This window comes from Amphiura filiformis, chromosome 5 (genome assembly GCF_039555335.1).
Source record: "Amphiura filiformis chromosome 5, Afil_fr2py, whole genome shotgun sequence".
Classification (NCBI taxonomy): Eukaryota; Metazoa; Echinodermata; class Ophiuroidea; order Amphilepidida; family Amphiuridae; genus Amphiura; species Amphiura filiformis.
In genome coordinates, this window is record NC_092632.1 from 74,182,605 (window position 1) to 74,204,989 (window position 22,385).

The window sequence follows — 22,385 nt, forward strand, 5'->3', positions numbered from 1 at the left end:
ATTTGTGGAAATCGGGTGTAAAATCACAAGGTTTCTCGATATATGAACACAAAATTCAGTACTACAGCTTAATCAGTAGCGTGTTAGACTTTGGTGTGTGACTGTGTGAGTTTCTGAGTCCCAGCAGCATTGTTACTCTGCTCTCATGAAAAAATTGAGCAAGCTTGAAATTCTCCCAGGCAAAGAACTTGCTGATAATTGACCCAGTTTATCCCTACAAATCTTAAGAGCTGATACTGGTTGTGATGGTTTGTAATGGTATACCTATAGGATGACTGCTTGTAAGTGTAAAACCATGCATGTTGGTAAATGATTTATGGAGTGACCCTGGGCCTCAATGGTCAGTGGCAATCTGTAAAATATGCACTTTCAACCAATTTTGTTTTGGTATTTTCAGGCTATATATGCACCAAATTTGGCTAAGTGACAGCTCTGATGACACTGTCTTTGTTTTTGCAAATCAGTTTCCAAGCCCCTACTTTTCAAAAAAAACCATGTGCAGTACATACCTACTCAAAAACAAATTGTGAGTGAAATACCGTATTGTTTGTAATAAACGCCCCCCTCCAATGTTTCTGTGAAAAATTGACAAAAATGCGAACATTTCCATGACATATCGTGTAGGTAAGCTGAAAACTTGCATCAGTCATGTCAGTCACCATCCATTTCATTGCCTAATTATGGTAGAATTTCACTAATTCCATGCACTTACAGGTGTCATTTTGTTGTATTCCCACGAAAATATCATTTTCCGTGGCGCCGCCATCATGTATAGTGTAAATCCTCCTTTTAATAGGAGCACCATCGGAAACTGAACATGATTGTTAAGCTTTTTTCACTGACAATTCACTTCCAATAAACGCCCCCCTTTTGGAAAAATGCAACGCCCCCGGGGCGTTTATTACAAACAATACGGTAAATAGAATAAAAGAATTCTCCATAACAACATTATTTGTATCTCATTGGTTTTACTTTACTAGATTATCCAATAACCAACTTCTGCAGAGCACAGGTCTTCTGCAAGATGGACACAAATAAGAACAATTATAGTCGAACTCCATTGCATCACTATGTGTCTGATATTAATAACATTTTCCAAACATAATATCATTCATAATGTGACAGTAACATCTTAAATAGGTGATGTTGAGTTGGGAGTTTTTGCCTCAGACAAATAGTTGGGTGAATACTGATTTTCTTTCACATTATGTTCAGTGCGGTGCATGTTGTCATCATCAGCATAACTATTATACAACTCAAATCTATTTGTGGAAATTGGGGTGTAGAATCTCAAGGTTTCTTGATATACGAACACAAAATTCAGCAGTGTAGCTTCTTAGAATGCTAGATTCTGGTGTGTGACTGTGTGAGCTTGTGAGTCCCAGCAGCATTGTTCCTCAGCTCTCATGAAAAAAATTGAGCAAGCTTGAAATTCTCCAGCCAGGCAAAGAACTTGCTGATCGACACATCTTATCCCTACAAATCTGGAGAGCTGATCCTGGAAACCATGTATGTTGGTAAATGATTTATGGAGTGACTTCAGGTCTCAGTGGTCAGTGACAATCTGTTAAGTATGCACTTTTTACCAAATTCGTTTTGGCTAATTGGACAGCTCCAAAGATTCTATTTGTGTTGACATTTAGTTTCCATGACCCTACTTTTGAAAACGTGTGCAGCACATACTGCACCTACTCAAAAATACTATTTTCCATTTAAAGAGCGAGTGAAATAAACAGAATTAACAAATTCTGCTTACCAACATTATTTTTATGTATTGATCCAAAATCTGTAGAAAGCACAGGGTTTCAATAAGATGGGCAAAAATAAAGATCAGCGGTTCAACTCAACTGCATCATCTCCAACCAGTATGATTTTTTATTATTTTTAGGTGTGTGATTTATCGGACTCCTTCTGATCATTTGAGGCATGCGATCACACTCCCACACTTTACAACTCAACTCTTTACTACTACATCCTAAATACAGGGGTGTGAAATGGCTTTAAAAAAAAAGCGTAAAATTTACCAACCAGTGGGTTTTGAAAAAAAATCGGAAAATTTACCTACCAAACTACAGTACAAATTCAATGCTATTCCGCACGTATTTCACCAGCAATAAATTGAAGATTATAAGCTTCCATTTCATGGCCTAAATGTGAGTGTCGCTCGACAAAATTACATTTTATGGTAGCCATGATGTATCTTCTCTTAATTCCATATGATTTTTATGAAATAAAATGTGAAACTTCCGATGTGATGGTTCGGATTGAAAATCGCTTCCGAACACTCACGTATTTCGTATTTCCCCACAGGTACCACGATGCCATTTTTAACTCATTCCGATGGGCGCAGTTCCCAAACAAACATATTACACAATGAGTTAGAACGAGGAATCAAACAATATCGCGATGATGTTATATATGACCTGCGTTTCATGACCCGGGTATGGGCCAGGTTCATGACCTTTCAAGCATCGTTAATCTCATTTCCCAGTCGTTTTTATTGCGACACACATGTAATGCTATCAGAAGTACACAGACACACTTGATTTTTGAAAAGCGGAAATTGAAATCGGTCAGAAAAATGAAAAAAGCGGATTTCCGCTCTGTAGCGGAGATTTCACACCCCTGTAAATAGGTGTGATGCTGAACTGGCAGAGTTCTTTGCCTCAGACAAATAGTTGGGTGAATACTGATTTTCTTTCACATTATGTTCAGTGGGGTGCATGTTGTCATCATTGGCATAATAATTATACAACTTAAATCTATTTGTGGAAATCAAGGTGTGAAATCACAAGCTTTCTCAATTATATATGAACACAAAATTCAGCAGTATAGCTTCATCAGTAGCGTGCAAGACAATGGTGTGTGACTGTGTGAGTTTCCAAGTCCCAGCAGCATTGTTCCTCAGCTCTCATGAAAAATTGGGCAAGCCTGGAATTCTCCCAGCCAGGCAAAGAACTTGCCGATGATTGACCCAGTTTATCCCTACAAATCTCAAGAGCTGATCCCGTTCTGATGGTTTATAATGGCATACCTAGCATGACTGCTTTTAAATGTAAAATCATGCACCGTATACATGTTGTTAAATGATTTATGGAGTGACTTCAGTCCTCAGTGGTCAATAACAATCTGCAAAGTATGCACTTTTTACAAAATTTGTTTTGGTTAATTGGACAGCTCAAACGAATTCTATTTGTATTGACATTTAGTTTCAATAGCCCTACATCTGAAAACGTGTGCAGCCTACTCAAAAATACTATTTTCCATTTAAAGAGCATGTGAAATAAACAGAACAACTTCTGCTTACCAACATTATTTTTATGTATTGATCCAAAATCTCTGGAAAGCACTGGGTTTCAATGAGATGGGCAAAAATAAAGATCTGTAGTTCAACTCAACTGCATCACTATCCACCCAGGATGATTTGTTTGTTTTTTAGGTGTGTGATTTATCAGACGCCTGCTAATCATTTGAGGCATGCGATCACACTCACACGCTTTACAACTCAACTATATACCGTATTTACTGGAATAATCGCCCACTTCAATTAAACACCCCACCACTTTTTTCAACCAAGATGTTTAAAAAAATGCTGATATTTCCATGCTATTTTGTGTAGCAAGCTTACGAAGGTGCACACATGGTCGCGAATGGCATAGGTAATTGGTAAAAGTCTGGTCTAAAACCCTGAAGTCATCATTTCATAAGTTCATAGTTCAGTGTGAGTTTTATGCTTACCTAATGATTTTATCATGAATTATCATTCTCAAAATTTACCTCTAATAAACACGCCCCCCTTTTGGAAATACAATGCTACCGGGGCGACTATTCGAGGAAATACAGTATGTGATTACTACATCATAGTGTGATGTTGAGCGGGAATTCTTGCCTCAGACAAATAGTTGGGTGAATACTGATTTTCTTTCACAATATGTTCAGTGCGGTGCATGTTGTCATCATTGGCATAATAATTATACAACTCAAATTTATTTGTGGAAATAGGGGTATAGAATCTCAAGGTTTCTTGATTATGAACACAGAATGCAGCAGTCTAGCTCGATCGGTAAGGTGCAAGACTCTGATTATAAACTGAGTTACCTTGAAATTCTCTTAGGCAAAGAACTTGCTGCTGATTTACCAGTACTACAAGTCTGGGGAGCTGGTCCTGGTTGTGAAGGCAAATCTATTTAAGTTATCCTGTTAAATATGTGCATATATCCATCCATGTATGGTAAATCCATGCATGCATCCATCCATGTTGTATGTTGCTTTAGTGTGTTTTAATAGAAAATTCCTATTTGGCAGCCATTTTGGATGTCATATTTAATTTTACTTGATCTGAATTTCTTTCCCAACCTGTTCTGAATGTCTTGGCATATATAACATGACAATACAAAGTAAATTTCTAAAAGAGTCATGTATACATACGAAAACACCCCCAGAGCCTGTACTAGTTATTTTCAGGCTCTTATATGCACCGAAAGAAGTGTCAGCTCTGAAGATAATGCTTTTGTTGCTGTTTTTTTTTTAAATAGGAGAGTGAATCAGTTTCCAAGACCCTACTTTAAAATACATGTGCAACACATGCCTACTAAATCTGAAAAATAACATACCCCGTTCTGTGGGCAAGACCCAGACCCAGATTTTGATTTTGTTGTTGTTGTATGGAATTTAACCAGCCATTTTGGGGCTGGAATGGATTGATTTAGATTTTGTGCAATTACCACATCCTAAATAGGTTTTGATGTTGAACTGGCAGAGTTCTTGCCTCAGACAAATAGTTGGGTGAATACTGATTTTCTTTCACATTATGTTCAGTGCGGTGCATGTTGTCATCATCGGCATAATAATAATACAACTCAAATCTATTTGTGGAAATCGGGGTGTAAAAGCACAAGGTTTCTTGATATATGAACACAAAATGCAGAGGTGTAGCCCAATTGGTAAGGTGCAAGACTCTGGTGTGTGACTGTGAGTGTTGTTACTCTGATCACATTAAAAACTGAGCTAAATTGACATTTTCTTAGACAAAGAACTTGCTGCTGATTAACAAGTATTACAAGTCTGAAGAGCTAATCCTGGTTGTGAATGCAAAACCACGTAAGTTGTTAAATCCTGTTAAATCTGTATATGTATCCGTCCATATATGGTAAATCCATGTATGTTTTTAAATTAATGTATGTTGTAAAATGATTTATCGAGCGACTGACTCAGTTGTTTGCGACAATCTGTGAAGTGTGCACTTTGCATCAATTTTGTCAGTTTTCAGGCTCTACACTTTATTCACCAAAATAAGTGTCAGCTCTGAAGATACACTTTATTCACCAAAATAAGTGTCAGCTCTGAAGATAGTGCTTTTGTTGCTGGTTTTTTTTATGGGAGAGTGAATCAGTTTCCAAGACCCTACTTTAAAATACATGTGCAACACATGCCTACTAAATCTGAAAAATAACATACCCCGTTCTGTGGGCAAGACCCAGACCCAGATTTTTTTTTTTTTTGCTGTATGAAATTAAAACAGCCATTTTGGGGCTGAAATGGATTGATTTAGATTTTGTGCAATTACCACATCCTAAATAGGTTTTGATGTTGAACTGGCAGAGTTCTTGCCTCAGACAAATAGTTGGGTGAATACTGATTTTCTTTCACATTATGTTCAGTGCGGTGCATGTTGTCATCATCGGCATATACGTCAGCTCAAATAACTTGGTGGAAATTGTAGAATGGCAAGCTTTCTAAATACACTATCAAATCTACTAGGGTAACTAAACCAGCATCTGATGTGTAATGGTACAAGTTTGAGCCACTTCAACTTGGTCTATTTTTATTAGGCTTGAAATTCTCTTGAGAAAGAACCTGCTGCTTCTTGTCCCTGTTTCCCTATTCTCTTGGTCAGGGGAAAAGGCCTTGTAAAACCAGTGTGCGCATGTGCAGTTCCCCTTCCTCGAGCTGATTGCTATGCGCGTGCTTGTGCAAAGGGGGAGAATGTTCCCAGATGTCCGACCCAGCGAATACAAAATTCCTGAGCTGATTCTAGCTGCAAAGATTTAATAAGATGTGTCTAAGGTGAATGAACACTTCTGTGTGTAAGTCTTGGTTGTTATATGGTTTAGGGAATAGGTTTGGGCCACAGAGGTCAGCCACAATATGTTAAGTGAAGGTCTTGTGAGTTTGGTGCAGTGCTATATAAATCACCACCAGTTATACAATAATGCATACCTTTGTGACGTTGTATTCATTCTTGTAATCAATTCCTTCACTAATGGAATTACTAATGGCACTGGTAGTCTCCTTACTGTTGATGTCACAACACTCTCCTTCTGGTGGTAAAACACTCTCTGTAACAAAATAAAAAAACAATTTTTCATTTAAACTTTAAAAAAAATCTGTGAAATAGTTGTATGGATATGTTGCCCCTTGCTCTTTAAATTATCCAAAACATTTCAGTAAAATCTTCCATGAGATGAGCTTATCAATACGCTCACAGTATGTCATCCTCATCTGCTAGGGATGCTTGTAAATGATTTTTAACTTTACTGGATACTACCCAGCTTTAGTGCTTAACACATTGTATGATTGCCATAACACATCAGAGTGGTAGTGCGAAGTTATAAATCTATTTGCTTCAGACAAATGTATGGGTGAATACTGGTTTTCTTTCACGACCCTTGTAAGTGCGGTGCATGTTGTCATCATCAGCAGATATCACTACTAGCTATCTATACCCAGGCTGGGCCAGCTAAACAGTTATCTATAGAGGTGAGAATCCTGGTGTGTTATGTTCAACCACAAATCCCCACGTAACTCCTCCCAGGCAAGTAAAGTCTGTACATTGTGGGATAGGCTTTTACGACAGGAGTTTGCTTTTGGACAAGTTTAGACCTGTCAAGCTTACGTCAGGAATAGCTCGGACTTCTTCAGGACAACGTATCTAAGAATGAGACATGTAGGCCACCCCTTGCCTACTGGTAGCTCTGAAAAGAGCCGTTCACTGGAGACTGTCCCTTGTCAACAGAGAACAAGCAGATCTCGCCTATCTGCTAATGTAAGTCTGCACAAGTCCTATAACAAATTTGAACTTGAGTAACCAAAAGCTGATAGAACGAAGTGTGGAAATAAATTGCCTAGATGGAAGAAAGAAAACAGAGAGATATATAAACAAAGAAAGAAAGATGGAAAACGAAAGGGGAGAGAGAGAAAAAGAGATAAAAGAGAGATAGGGGGACTGTAAAAAAATTGACTCTAGTAATGTCCGACATACTTTTGACCGCAGGAAAGTGACAGCCCGTCAGCCCGCTGCTTCCGAGGCGCTATCAAGGCTTTATACCATCTAAAGGAACTATATCTCGGGCATAAATTCTAATGGGGTTATGAGACAAATATGAGCCTTCCTCAAAGATGCCAAAATCTCAATTTGGATGGGATCAATTTTCCAGCTCTAGTAGTGTTTTATATTTTGTAAGATTGACATGCAATTCCACTTGCTTCAGACAAATGTATGGGTGAATACTGGTTTTCTTTCACGATCCTTGTAAGTGCGGTGCATGTTGTCATCATCAGCAGATATCACTACTAGCTATCTATACCCAGGCTGGGCCAGCTAAACAGTTATCTATAGAGGTGAGAATCCTGGTGTGTTATGTTCAACCACAAATCCCCAAGTAGCCCTTCTCAGGCAAGTAAGTAAGTCTGTATAAGTCCTATAACAAATTTGAACTTGAGTAAAAGAAAGCTGGTAGAATGAAGTAACAAATTGCAGAGAAGAAAGAAAGAAAAGGAGAGACAATGGAGAGATATAAACAAAGAAATATCGATGAGAACGAAAGACGAGGAGAAGAAAAAAAAGGTAACAGAAATAGGAGGACCATAAACAAATGGACTCTGGTCATATCTGACATACTTGGAGACCTCCCCTTCGAAGAAAATGACAGCCCGTCAGCCTGCCGATTCGGAGATGCTCTCAAGGTTTTATACCATCTAAAGGAAATATATCTTGGGCCTAAATTCTAACGAGCTTATGAGAAAAATATGAGCCTTCTTCAGATGCCAAAATCTCAATTTGGATGGGATCAATTTTCCAGCTCTAGTAGTGTTTTATGTTTTGTAGGATTGACATGGCAAAGTTATAATTCCACTTGCTTCAGACAAATGTATGGGTGAATACTGGTTTTCTTTCATGACCCTTATAAGTGCGGTGCATGTTGTCATCATCAGCAGATATCACTAATAGCTATATATCCCCAGGCTGGATTCGCTCACAGACATCTATTTAGTAGTGAGAATCCTGGTGTGTTATGTTAAACCATAAATCCCCAAGCAATTCCTTCCAGGCACATACCAATTAATAGGTCTCTAACATTTGATTAAATCATAGAATCAGGCCATTGATTACTCAAGTTGTAAATCTGACTACAAGGGGCAATTTGCGGTTTTGGTCCACTTCTGGTAATTTAACTGAATGACAATGTGTCAGAAAAAGATGAAATATAACAAGCATCTTATTTTATCAATCAAGGCGAGTAGTCTAACCAGGGAACTTAGATCTCCGGGAATTGCGACTGCAAAAGGTCACGTTTCACACAAGTCGGACCTCATATCTACGATCTAAGGTTGGTTCCCCTTGCAGTTGAAGGTAGCCAAAACAGTTCAGTAAATGCCTCTATGAAATGACTTTTAAAATGGGTCAGCTCTTAGACAATGTCTTCGTCACCTACTGTGGACATATTGACTTTCATGGCATTTCCTAGCTCTAGAAGTTTTTCATGCTTTGTAGCAGAAGTTATAAATCTATTTGCTTCAGACAAATGTATGGGTGAATACTGGTTTTCTTTCACGACCCTTGTAAGTGCGGTGCATGTTGTCATCATCAGCAGATTTTGCAGATATCACTAAGTACTAGCTATCTATATCCTGACATGGCTTACATACACATCTGTCCAAAGAGGTGACATTCCTGGCATGGTATGCCCAACCACAAAATAAGTACCCAGGCAACCCCCTCGGGACACAAAAACATTTTTTTGCTGTGCAGAAAGTTTGATTAAACTGGTCACAGAATCATGCCATAACTCAAACTGTGAATCTGACCATAAGGGGCAATTATTTTTGAGAGCAATTTGTGCTTTTGGTACACATCTGGTAAATAAAATGAATGGCGTATTACAGAACCCATCATTCTATTGATCTTTATTTATATTTTCAAGAGGTGATTTGTCCTGACACAAATTCATGACAAACGTGCCAGGAAATGATAATATTATAAAAAATTTAATGTAACAATAAAGGCAGGTTGTCCAATTTTTTCATGTTGTGTTTTCTACCTGACATTGATTTAACATAACATTGTGTTTCCTCCAACTTGTGAGTTAATTGATTTGATTTTGATATATTGATAATGATGAGCTTTCCTCAGACACCAAAATCTCAAAACTTGATGGGATAAAGTAGGGGAGAGGGGATGAGGCTACTAATCAGGTCACCCACCTTTAAATCTGTGAAACTATTGTATGGTTTGTTTTCCCCCTTGCAGTTGAAAACATTTCAGAAATTTATGCCTCCATAAATTTCACTTGCTTAGTTATAATTCCACTTGCTTCAGACAAATGTATGGGTGAATACTGGTTTTCTTTCACGACCCTTGTAAGTGCGGTGCATGTTGTCATCATCAGCAGATATCACTAATAGCAAACTACTGAGGCTATCTTTCCCCATCCATTATGTTCAACACCATAAATGTGCTGGAAAACCAAATGGACTGATTGATGATTGTTATTTTACTGGGTGAATGTCAAAGCTGCAATGACCTACCTCTAGCATGTCTTTGTCTTGACTTTGTAAACCTTGCGTCAGCAGCTGTACAAGGGTTCCTGATGTTGGCACCTTCTTCAAATCGGTCTCGGGCACGGCTTGTGCTATGCTTAATGCATTGATCCGATCCTCCATTGTGAGCTGTAAATGTACACGTAAAAATGAGATTATAGGTACTATGAAGGTATTTCCTACAAGATTTGATGCATACTTCAATCATTGTAACTTTTAATCATTTCTTGTTTATTTACCATTTTATATTCATAGAGCAACTTTTTAAACTAATTGTCATTTTGGTTTCCTGTTCCCCACTGCAAATACAAAACAAGGTGTACACACGGCATACCACTGTTGGAAACACACAGCACAATGAGTTCTAATTACAACCATTTCCATCATCTTTCTGAGATTGTCTAGTTCAACAGTGTCCCATTACATTGCTTAACAATAACCGATTCCTTCGCTTTTCACCATATACACAATGGAGTCCTTTGTGTATATTTCACATTACAGAATATTGCTTTCACATCATCACACCACTCCATTAAAAGATGCGTCATAAAAACTATTGTTAAGGGGATCCCTAATAAAGCACCCTTAAACTTTAAATCAAATCTGGTATAGGTAAGTTAAGCTAGCTCATGAATACTTATTGCAGATCAGTTAAAGTAAACATCATTACACTGAACAATAATCAGTCTCAGACAAAATCTGTGGGTAAAATGCTGGTTGTCTACCATACAGAGACTAAGTGTGGTGCATGTTGTCATCACCGACTGATTCCATCCATCTCAAATGCTTCTATATCATACCTGTTTTCTGCTTTGCTTTCTTTTGGCACCTTTTGCTGGAGCTAGTGTGGTAGGTCCATGCACTGCTGCATCAGCGGTAGCGAGTGGCTTCTTGACCTGCAAACAAATTGATTTGAAATATTGAAAATCAAAATGTCTATTCAATACTTTTCTGGAGAAGCTCCACCTGGTAACTTGTAAGCTGACCAGAGTCTACAACAGTTACTTCACATGTGCTTGTAGAAAATGTTATCACTAAGAATTTGTCTCAGACATAGTTGTGGGTAAAATGCTTTTTTTCTTGCACAGGAATAAGTGTGGTGCATGTTGTCATCATTGACAGATTCTCAATTCAATTTAAACACATTTACTCGACACTCCCGACTCAGTTTTGATTCCAATCATTTTAATGTTACCGGTGGTACTCCATACATTCACAAGTGAATCAGAGATCTTATACTATGAGATAAGACACTCTGTACAAACGGCCTGCATGTACACCGAAGTTGAGGAGCATAACCACTATGGAATAACAAAAAGTAATGTTACAGCCTACACTCAGTGATATCAATTTGTTTGCTTGTTGCACTTGTATGATGTTGTGAGGTACATTTTCCTTTATTTTATTTTATTTTGTAGCATCAAAATGGTTTTGACCACTTTTTAGCGGTCAAAACTAGGCGCTTTATAAACCCTGTGGTTAAAACCAGGGTGGTTTTAACCGCCAACCCTGCATAAAGTAGAAAGAGTAGTGACCTTTCACATCAGACATGACCTCTTGACCTTACCTTATCAGCTGAGACGTCCACTTGCAGGTGGCTCTTAGCTGGATCTTCCCTCACCAGACAGATTGACTTCTCGTTGGATAAGAATGCCTGTAATCACAACAAAATTTTCATATTATATGAACGACAGTTACACACATTTGATCACAACAAAATAAGACGGTAAAAGAAACCTTAGTATATTTATAGGGTTCAACCTACCACAAGGGAGAATTTCGAAAATGTTCATTAGATCAGAGTGTTACCTTCAGGTAAGCCTACTCACGAGTCGGCCTAGTATGAAGGTAGGGATTATCCCAGCTTATGGAATAAAGCTGTCTAATCCCTCAATGAAGTCTTGACAAAAAGCAAATTTTGTGTACGCTTATAAAGGATAGATGTTGATGACAATGGGTGTAAGACACTTGGCAAAAATCCAAGTACGAAAAAATATTTACCCTACAATGCCCAACTGATCAACTAACTAATATGAAAAATCCCATCCAAAACCCATTTATTCATTGAAACCACTCAAGCACTTTACTCCAGTTATAAGCGACTTCTTGCGACAGAAGGAGACCCGCGGCGGTGCCCTGAAGCGTTGTCAACAACGAGAACCCATTTCAGAATGGTGTCACACTTTCAAAATGCCATAAAGGAACAAAGGTGTTTATGATGTGATTTCAATCTACTCCTCCCCCAACCCCACCTCACGCTAACTTACTATTTTTTCGAAGACTATTTTGAGGAATGTGCCATGTGCAATGATGATTTCCCTGTCACTGATGAACTGTACAGCTAAGATAGGTATAGGCCTGGGTGTGTTTTGCTTGTCACCAGCCGTACTGATTTGTATTGTATGCCTCGCACTCAATGGTTTCTTGGATCGCCTGCAATACCAAGAAAATAATAGGGAAAGGAAAATGTGTGACGATTATAAGGGATGGCTTCAAAACTCAACCAACGGTTGCCTGCCTCCGTCCAGTTTCCGCCAGTTTCTATTGTTCTAAACAATGGAATGCGGTTCAGCTGCCGGTTGAGTTTTGAATCCGCCCCTAAACAAATATATATCTGGAAATGGTAAACTTTTTTCTTTGAAGGTTCACAAATAAAATCATTACACATAAAAACAATTTTTAAAATTCATACTAACCCATTCAGAATAGGATCAAATATGTGGACTTGTCCATCATTGGTTACTACTGCTAGGTAAAGTGTCTGCTCTGTAGTGCAAAACACATCGTACTGTAATGGTTCTTCTAAGACAGAAAACGAAGCCATCGCCGTTTTGTCTTTGGATGATGACCTGACTTGCCTGGAAAGAGCGAAATATAAATTAATTGGTACATAGTTGTTTTGTGAACAACTGTGTACGGATACAAAAAAGTGTTTGCCGAAAAAGCTCTATGTGTGGAGCTGCTGGCAGAGTCTTAATTTTACCACTAAGAATTTGTCTCAGACATGTTGTGGGTAAAATGCTTTCTTTCTTGCACAGGAATAAGTGTGGTGCATGTTGTCATCATTGACAGATTTTCAATGTAAAGTCAAATTAACTTGACACTCCTGACTAGCTTTTCATTCTAACCATTTTCATTTCATATAGCTTTGCCGTCATATATTGAAAAAAAGATGTGAACTTCCATCAGATTTTCCACATCTATAGAGGTTGTGCATATGACGTATCATACCGTAAATATGGCGGACTACTCAAATATATTCACCAAAAGCATTATTGCAACCTACCGCGACAGTTCGTCTCACACACATAACAAATGCACTATGATCAAATAAGTTGATGTCAACATTCGACTGAATGGACTGCACTGCGCCATGATTACGGTGAAGGACACCGGTTCAAATCCTTTGTTCGGAGCCAATCAATAATTTCACGCACACCCTCTATTATATTGTTTTCTAATCAGGAAACAAATTTATTCCTTTTTTCTTAGTCTAAGCCATGTATAATTGTACTTTTGCATTCCATTATATTCCTGTATTAATTTGCAAGATTCAATGCAAAAAGCAAGCACATATCCGATATTCAGGTGCTCTCAATCAAAAAGGATCTGGTTAGATCACATTCACAATAAGTCTGTGCTAAGTCAGCATTGTTTGCTCTTTGTTTATATGCTCCTCTACAACTCTATACACAGGTATAGCCCTACAGTGGAAAGCAATGTCAATTTCTAATCACAAAATGTCTGCACTTCTTGTACACAATACTTACCACATGTTGAGGACCCTGTCTGAGACAGCACTAGATAGGAAATATAAGCCCTCCACAGATTCTATCCCACCGCCATCCTGCACTGAGCTGTCTGTAAAAGCTACCTTTAACCTGGACACTGGACTTGCATGCCCTACAAATTTCTGAGGAAAACAAAAATCAGAAAACACAGTTATAATTGCTTCATTGTGGGGGTTTCTTTCACTCAATTATACATTTTGTTTGGTGTGTAACTTACATGTAAGGGCAGAGTAATGGGAGAGAACACAGGCCTTTTCAAGCATCATTATTTTTGAATTGTATGTCCAAAGTATATAAAACTATACATTTTTGGAAAGGAAATGAGTCAAGGAATCCCATGGTGATGTCAGATTTGTTCAAAAATCTCAAGATTTTGAAAAAATCACAAAATGCACTTTTTACCCCAATTTTTTGTGACAACTTAAAAAAAATCCGCTCGAGTAAAAAAAAATTAGTTAGTTTTTCATGAAGAGACATGAACTTAGGGAAGGTTTTTTTATTTTTTGAAATTAGTCTTATTTTTCGAAATATTGCAAAAAACATGTGAAAAAAGCAATTTTGTCACTCTATTAAGCTAAAAATTGCACATAATGGTGTATATTTTTGTTTAAAAAAAAAAAAAAAAAAAAATGAGAAAACCTTCCCTAGACTTTGATGTGCTCTAAACGATAGTGCAAAAGGTTTACGTTTTGCTTGCATATTTTTCGAGTTATCTTGTCACAAAAATCGTACAATATTGTTAAAAATGAACTCTGAGAAATCAACGTTTTAGTAAAAAAATTGTCAAAATTATGCACAAAACGTCCTTATATTTTAAAACGGCAAGACTTTCACGCTTGTAAAAGCTGTATCTGGTGCATGGTCTAAATATGCATCTTTTTGCACCAATGAATCTATAATGTCTGCTTTTAGTGCGCCTAAATCCAAAATAATTAAAAAATCTAAGTGGCTTTTTCACTGCAAATTTTTGTTTTGTTTACATCACATTTGCTGGCGTTAACAACATATACCGAATGCGCCTTGACTGCATTGGACATACGCCGCAGAGTTGCGCGTCACGCATAATCACAATATTTCAGATTCAGCAAGCATTGCCGACTCATTATTTCCCGCCAATTTACTAAGCTGTCTTGAGCCATGTGACTTTTTAGAGTTGAAAAGAGTGAAATAAATCAAGCAACAATACAAGTAAATATTAGGAAGTTGTATTTTTATCAGTTTCAAGTGAAAGAATACATCTTAGTGTTGATAAATATCAAGAAATCTCAAATTTGGGTGTGGACGAATGTGTCTCCCCTTACTCTGGCCTTAACACAGTTTTGTTTTTAAATATTAAAAGTTTAATATGTTTGTAAATATTAATGTGAAACACCTATCAGAAAACTCATTTCATAAAATACAGACGGGGCTAGCAATTTTGGTGAGAATCTGATAATCAATTCTCGCAAAGATTCAGCTGAGTAGATTTGCAAGAATCAAAGCACATGTAGATGCTTGTAAAATGTTGTGTGATACTTTATTAAATGGAAAATCAAAAGAATTCTTCAGCGAGAATTTAAGTTGATTCTTGCATCATGTAATAAACTTCTAGCCATGCAAAATCCAGTTAGTACATATGCGCACTTGAAAACTGCAGAGATTTTGCTTTGAAAGGTAGTAGTCAAGCATGTAAGCTATATTGATACCGATGCCACCAATAGAATGAGAAGATTTGCCATTTTGCATACCACTTTGTCCAATTTTTTTTTCTTTTTTCTTCACAAAATGCAAAAAAAAAGAAAACCCACACAAAAAATGGGTGTAGAACCCCCTTAAAGAGCTAAGAATTTGCTCAATGATGTTGACCACTTCCGCCGGGTTTCTGAGATATGACGAGTTATCCAATTTAAAGATATGTGATGTTCAGTTCTATGCTGCTCATGTGAATTTATTTCTAGAGAAAAGCAAGACAGATCAGCTTCGTGAAGGAGCATGGGTAGTGGTAGGTAAGACAGGTAAGATCACTTGCCCGGTTGATATGCTCATGAGGTATATGAAATGTGCAGGTATTGAAGATATGTATTCAGATCAATTCTTATTTATGCCAATTGTGCTCAAGAAGTCACAAGGGAAATTTACCCTGGGATCTGTTACATTGTGCTATACAAGATGCAGGGAATTGTTCAAAGAAGCACTAGAGGACATTGGTGTAGATTCGAAGAAGTTTGGATTACACAGTTTAAGGGAAGGGGGGGTATCTGCTTCAGCAGCATTTGGAGTGGAAGATCGCCTGTGTATTCAAGAGGCATGGTAGATGGAAATCGGATAGCTCAAAGGACAGATATGTGAAGGAAACCCTCAAAATTAAGTTGTTAGTATCAGGCCCATTTCACGGTTAGGCGCCACTTTTTGATTTTCAACGTATCTGGCCTGGTGTGTAAAAAATAATGGGGTTACAGAATTGACTGTTGGTGATTTTTCATTGTCTCTGTATAGCCTACCTCCACTAGCTTAATCGGCCTTTCTGCTTTTATCTTTCAGGGCGCACAGGGGTCAGAAGTGGTCAAAAACCACATTTTACTAGCAACCTAAAAGAGACATTTATTTTCCAATGCTGTCACTTTTAACTATGTTGAGCCTACCAGCTGCTTTTGTTGTTTTTATGTAATGAACAAGTTGCACTATACAGCCATACATGAACAAAGTAGTAGTTGTCAGTTAAACTAGCATGAGAACCATTTAAATTTCTGAATTCGGATGTGACATTTTCCGTTCACATCTATGTACCTTATTCAATGTGGAATAGATCGACTAATACTTTACATGAATGGCAAACTAGTGTGTTTTAGTAAAGTTCAGAGTCTTGTTACTATTTGTTGAACAAATTACACTTGTTGCTCTTAATACGTAGATACAGCGATATTTTGAATTTTTGCCAACAAATTCCGTTCACAATTTTGTCACATCCGATTAATTTTCCAAATAGTATAATTTATTAACAAATAAGTGGCAGAATTTGTTCTCCTTGATTTTTAAAAATCTCCTGCTATAAGCTATCTAATGACACCATTTAATGAAAACTCCTTCATCAACTTAGCTTGCAGATGTCATTTCAAAGTTTCCGTTCACATGTGTCACATCCATGGTACCTGTCACATCCAAAATAGTTTCTTCAAAGAACTAAGACAGGAATGGGACTAGAATGCCAGTTTGAAGTTATTTCATTACAGGTTTGTAGGGATCAAAAGGCACAATAAGTTTTTAATTCAGCATGCCTTCTTTAATTGTGACAGGAGATTCAAAAGCTTCAATTTCCGTTCACATGTCACATCCTCAAAATTAGTAGTTTTAGGCCAAAATACTTAAACAACATGATATTTGACTTTCTAAAATAGGTTTATTATTTCATACATGTCACATATGATTATTTCATGGCTTTGTTGTTGTCTTTTAGGGGACAGTTTTGTATACAATTTACAGAAGCGGATGTGACATTTTCAATTGTGAACGGAATATTTCAGTATTATAAACATTTTGCTTGGCAAAAATATAAAGGGTCAGGAAAAACATTTTAGCATTGCTCAATTCAATAGAATCTATCAAAATATATGTGTTAGAAGTGCTTTAAAGCTTATATTTTGACAAGCAAACTGTTTATAATAATGAAATATTAAAAAAAAAAAAAAAAATGTCACATCCACCTCTATAAATTGTAAACAATGTTTTAAAATGAACACTAACACAGGTTAATATGTTTCAATATATCCCATTTAATTTACTGAGTGTGTGAAAACTCTTTGAATCATTATTTTCTGAAACATACTCTGCTTTACAATGTGTGGTTTCCGTTCACATTGACATCTGTCACATCCAAAATTGCACAAACATAAGAATCTTGAATTTGACCTGTGCTTTCAAAGTGGCTGATATTATTTGTGAACACTACCCATATTATGACCATCAAAGCTGTGAAATATCAGAGTCATTCATTGATTATTAAAAATTTTGAGTAAACCTTTTCATGTCAATTTCCCTTTTTTACCACAAAAATTACATGTAAGTGGCCATAAATTTGTCATTACACAACAAAATTTGCCCAAATTTGGTCAGAAGAGAGCCTATGACATACTTGTTTATTTTAAATATCTATTATATATGTATTGGACAGTAAAAGTATAAATATTCACTACTCAATATTTATCAAATTTGTTAAAAATTACATAACATGAGATAATAAATTATAATTTTCTTCAAGAAGTAGAGAGATTTAAGCTGGGAAATGATATTTTTATGAAAATCTGGTCTTATGTGGAAAAGAAAACCCCAATTAAATGAAATTTAATCCATTTTGAAAATTTCAAGTTTTTTTCACCAAAAGTGGCGCCTAACCGTGAAATGGGCCATCAACAAATCTGGATATTTAGGTAGCTCTGAGAAATGGTTGATAGAAGATCAGTATTTAGAGGCAGGTGGCAGTAATTAAGGGTCAAAGAGCTGTATTCAAATATGATGTAATGCAGAGTAAGTAATATACATCACTTGATATATGTGACTCCTCGCCACAACTGAGCCCGGATGTCGCCAATCATCATTTTTGAGATATTCAACCAAAATATTCTGCTTGAAATTAGCTTTAAAATGATGTATATCATGTCTATAGTACTTGACATTTAAATAATAAAAAATCAATAAAACAGTCAATAAATCCTTTCTTTCCTATTGTTTATTGTTAAGTTCGATGGAGCATATCTCAATAGTGGCACTGGCGACATCCGGGCTCAGTTGTGGCGAGGAGTCACATATATGGTATTGGTTTTGCATTGATTCATTCCATAATATGATCCTGATATTGTGTTAGTGGTTGTTGAATTAAAATTATTATGGTGACAACAATTCAATTTCGTGGTTTTTCCGTTCTTTAGTTTTGACACAGGGGGTACAGGCTTAAGTGCTCGGCGCTGAAGTACAGTGCTCCCCAAGGCTAGTAGTGTGTGTTTGTATGTGTTGGTAAGTAAAGTAGCGATGGCTCAAGACGAAATTTGTTTATTTCCATTTGAGCTTGCGAATTAGGAAATAATGAGATTTTCCCATTGAGACCAAGGCTCATTTGCATATTGATTATGCTAATCAAGTTTTCAGGTTTTTTTTTTTTATGCGGTGGAGGATGTGGTTCCTCATTGACCGTGTTCAGCCCAGCACACGTTTAAGGCATGTTTAAGGTGATAAGGATTATGGGATCAATATAATACTATAGTTTACTAACAAGTTACATTTGCAGATGGGTAAGATATACCGGGAGAAGCCAAAAAAGAACAAACAGGAATAGCGGAGAGATAGGCAGGAGGACAGAGGACAGGTTGGTAGGTGGAGGAGCGAGTAGTGGAGGCAGTGTTAGATAAGCAAGGCGTCAGGGACACTATTAGGCGTGTCTACTCAAGTGCTTGGCGCTGAAGTACAGTGCTCCCCTGACACATGGGGCACAGGCTCAAGTGCTCGGCGCTGAAGTACAGTGCTCCCCTGACACATGGGGCACAGGCTCAAGTGCTCGGCGCTGAAGTACAGTGCTCCCCTGACACATGGGGCACAGGCTCAAGTGCTCGGTGCTGAAGTACAGTGCTCCCCTGACACATGGGGCACAGGCTCAAGTGCTCGGCGCTGAAGTACAGTGCTCCCCTGACACATGGGGCACAGGCTCAAGTGCTCGGGCTGAAGTACAGTGCTCCCCTGACACATGGGGCACAGGCTCAAGTGCTCGGCGCTGAAGTACAGTGCTCCCCTGACACATGGGGCACAGGCTCAAGTGCTCGGCGCTGAAGTACAGTGCTCCCCTGACACATGGGGCACAGGCTCAAGTGCTCGGCGCTGAAGTACAGTGCTCCCCTGACACATGGGGCACAGGCTCAAGTGCTCGGCGCTGAAGTACAGTGCTCCCCAAGGTTGGTAGTGTTTGTTTGTATGTGTTGGTAAGGAAAGTAGCGATGGCTCAAAAGGAAATTGTTTATTTCCATTTGAGCTTGCAAATTAGGAAATAAGGACAAATAATATATAACTGCATGATGTATCATCATACTCCATATGCAACTTACTTTTAAGACTTTCTTAGTTTCTAGGTCCCATAGTTGAATAGTTCTACCAGCTGACAGTAATGTTTTCCCTCCTGGACACACACAAATACAATGAACAGCATTCTTGTCTGCTTTCCATTTACTGTAAGTTAAAGACAAAGAAACAATGAGAAATGGAAGGTTAAAACAGTAATTTAACACATACGGTGACCCATCTGCCTCCTGACTGATCTCTGTGATATGCTGAATTAAGGGGGTACTACACCCCTCGTTAAATTTGTGTCTATTTTTGCATTTTTCTCAAAACTAATAACACAGTGGTAACAAAAGTTATGTATATTATAGGGCAAAAGAATCCAATTACTACACTGGAATTTCAGTGACCCAAGACAAGCGGTTCGTTATTTATGATAAAAAATGAGGAACCGCTAGGATGTACCTCATTTCCTATCATATATATACTGAACCGCTTGTCTTGAGTCATTGAAATTTCAGTGTAGTAATTGCTTTCCTTGCCCCAATAATATACATAACTTTTGTTACCAGTGTGTTATTATTTTTGAAAAAATGCAAAAATAGTCACAAATTTACCACAGGGTGTAGTACCCCTTAATGACCAATACCTTAAATAGCTGGCACACGACAGGGTGCACAAACTCAAAAACTATATTTTTTGAAAAAAATTCATCAGGTTTGGTAATTAACAAATTTAAAGAGTTTTTCATTTGATCTGATCTGAATTGATTCTTTAATCCTCTTTGAAGAGGGGGCGAGGAGTAATGAACAGACACAAAGGGTTCTACCATCTAAGTCACATGTATGATCCACTTTTGAACACTGCTATCAAGACTAACATCGGTACTGGAAGTGACAGGTATCCATAATGCACCAAACAAATGTGGACAGAATATGGACTTCAAAATAAAATAACACTTACCATTTGACCGACTTAGTTGGAATATGCCATTCTACTATTTGCTGGTCATCGGAGGCACTATATAAGACATCCTCTGCAGGATGCCAACTAACATCATTAACCCTATCATTATGACCACCACTCTGTAACAAACAGAATTGAATTATTACAAAATATCAATAATGTATCCATACATGTATGTACACAGCAAGAGGGATTACTTTCCAGTATGTACAGCTGTGTCGCATGCATATCAAGCAATTATCCTTACAACGAAACCAAATTATATTGCAGTACTCGTCAGGACCCAACGATATAAGTGAAATCAATCTTGTACGGTATATCATGTGCGTTATGTGCCTATCCAAATTACAATAAAATTTTCAGTGTTTTGTCACCAAAGTCTGTAAGATTAAAGTTCACTCAATGTCTACTTCAACATAAATCCATGGCATGAACTGTTGTTGACGAATTTGCAAATCTGAAACCACAGCTGGTTTCTTCAGATGGGGGTGAAGGGGTTAGCTATGAAACAAAAACTAGTTACAGCTAGGACTTACATCAATCTTCTGGTTTGTTCCCTTAACCTGTCATATGCAAATGGACCCCAATATTACAACATATCTTACCATTTGACTGTGTACATCTCCTTTAGCTACACTATACAGCATAACATGCCCCGCTATTGTACCTAACGCTATCACATCTGATGGAACAGGATGAGATGTATCTGGTTCGGAGGTGCAGCTATCAGTGCGATGCCGCCTGGCTTTCTTCCGTTTCCTTACAGGGGAAGCCTATATTATAAGATGGAAAAAGTAATGTAAAAATTTAATTTAATGCTGTTGCTAGTCTAGAGACCATTGCATTCAAAATCTAGTAGGATTCGCTGAAGTATGACACTGTGTAAAGCAATGGAAGTTCAAAAGTAAACAGCAGATCATGACAGGCAATTGCATAATTCAATGCATTGAAATCAAATTGAATTGAAATGAATTTTGGGCTATTTTCATTTGAATGCATTGGAATTGAATTGGAATCGAAATGAGTGGCCTTGGGCATGAATTGAATTGGATTGGAATTGAAATCATCGTGAGCACTGAGCAATGAAGAATTGAATTGGATTGGAATTGAAATCATGTTGAGTGATGAAGTGGAATTGAAATGAAATTCAGCTTTGATTTCAATTCAGCATTTCAATTCACAAGCAAATGTCTGTGATTCCAGATCATTCCACCTGTAAAAGGGCCCTTCCCCATTCTGAATTCATATACACTTCCAGGTGGGCGAGATGGCCGAGCGGTCTAAGGCGCTAAGCCGTCGGCCGGGATAATAGTAAAATACGATCTGCGTGGGTTCGAGCCTTGGGCTTGCCTTTGGTGAGAATAATTTCATTAACCTATCCCAAAATGTTCCTATAAGGTCGGGAATCCTGCAAATATGTTCAGTTACTGAGTCTGTGAGGTTAGGGTGGTCCTGTGTACAGGAAGAGTCAAATCCTATGCACGTTAAGTGTCAGCTATTCGAAAGAGAAGGGGGACCAATAAACCGGACCATTCCCCGGGCCCGGTTCTGGTATCTGTATAATCACCTCCTCTAAGTTCCAGAGGACTTCAAGTTTAGCTCAACTGCTCAAATGAGCTGCTATAGGAAGTACAAGAAAGGAAAGGAAAGGGAAGGTCTAATCACACAAAAGACACACATTAAAAATTTTTGTCACTATTTCACAAAGCCCCTAGGCTATTTTTCTCAAACTCCTAATTTTTATGCTCAAATAGAATAGAAATAACTAATAATGAATAATGAAAAAAAAGC

The 22,385-nt window shown here is 37.6% G+C and overlaps 1 protein-coding gene across 1 annotated transcript in view; it reads right to left on the reverse strand.

Annotated features, from left to right (window-relative positions):
* Nucleotides 1–22,385, reverse strand: part of LOC140153691 (WD repeat-containing protein 43-like) — a 46,056-nt gene that overhangs the window by 12,860 nt on the left and 10,811 nt on the right. The window contains exons 2-11 of the mRNA XM_072176515.1: nucleotides 21,200–21,367; nucleotides 20,592–20,713; nucleotides 19,676–19,796; nucleotides 13,590–13,732; nucleotides 12,516–12,677; nucleotides 12,087–12,252; nucleotides 11,387–11,473; nucleotides 10,620–10,715; nucleotides 9,808–9,948; nucleotides 6,220–6,338 (exon numbers count right to left, since the gene is read on the reverse strand). Of these exons, the coding sequence (XP_072032616.1) occupies nucleotides 6,220–6,338; nucleotides 9,808–9,948; nucleotides 10,620–10,715; nucleotides 11,387–11,473; nucleotides 12,087–12,252; nucleotides 12,516–12,677; nucleotides 13,590–13,732; nucleotides 19,676–19,796; nucleotides 20,592–20,713; nucleotides 21,200–21,367 (1,325 nt within the window). The remainder of the gene's footprint in view (nucleotides 1–6,219; nucleotides 6,339–9,807; nucleotides 9,949–10,619; nucleotides 10,716–11,386; nucleotides 11,474–12,086; nucleotides 12,253–12,515; nucleotides 12,678–13,589; nucleotides 13,733–19,675; nucleotides 19,797–20,591; nucleotides 20,714–21,199; nucleotides 21,368–22,385) is intronic.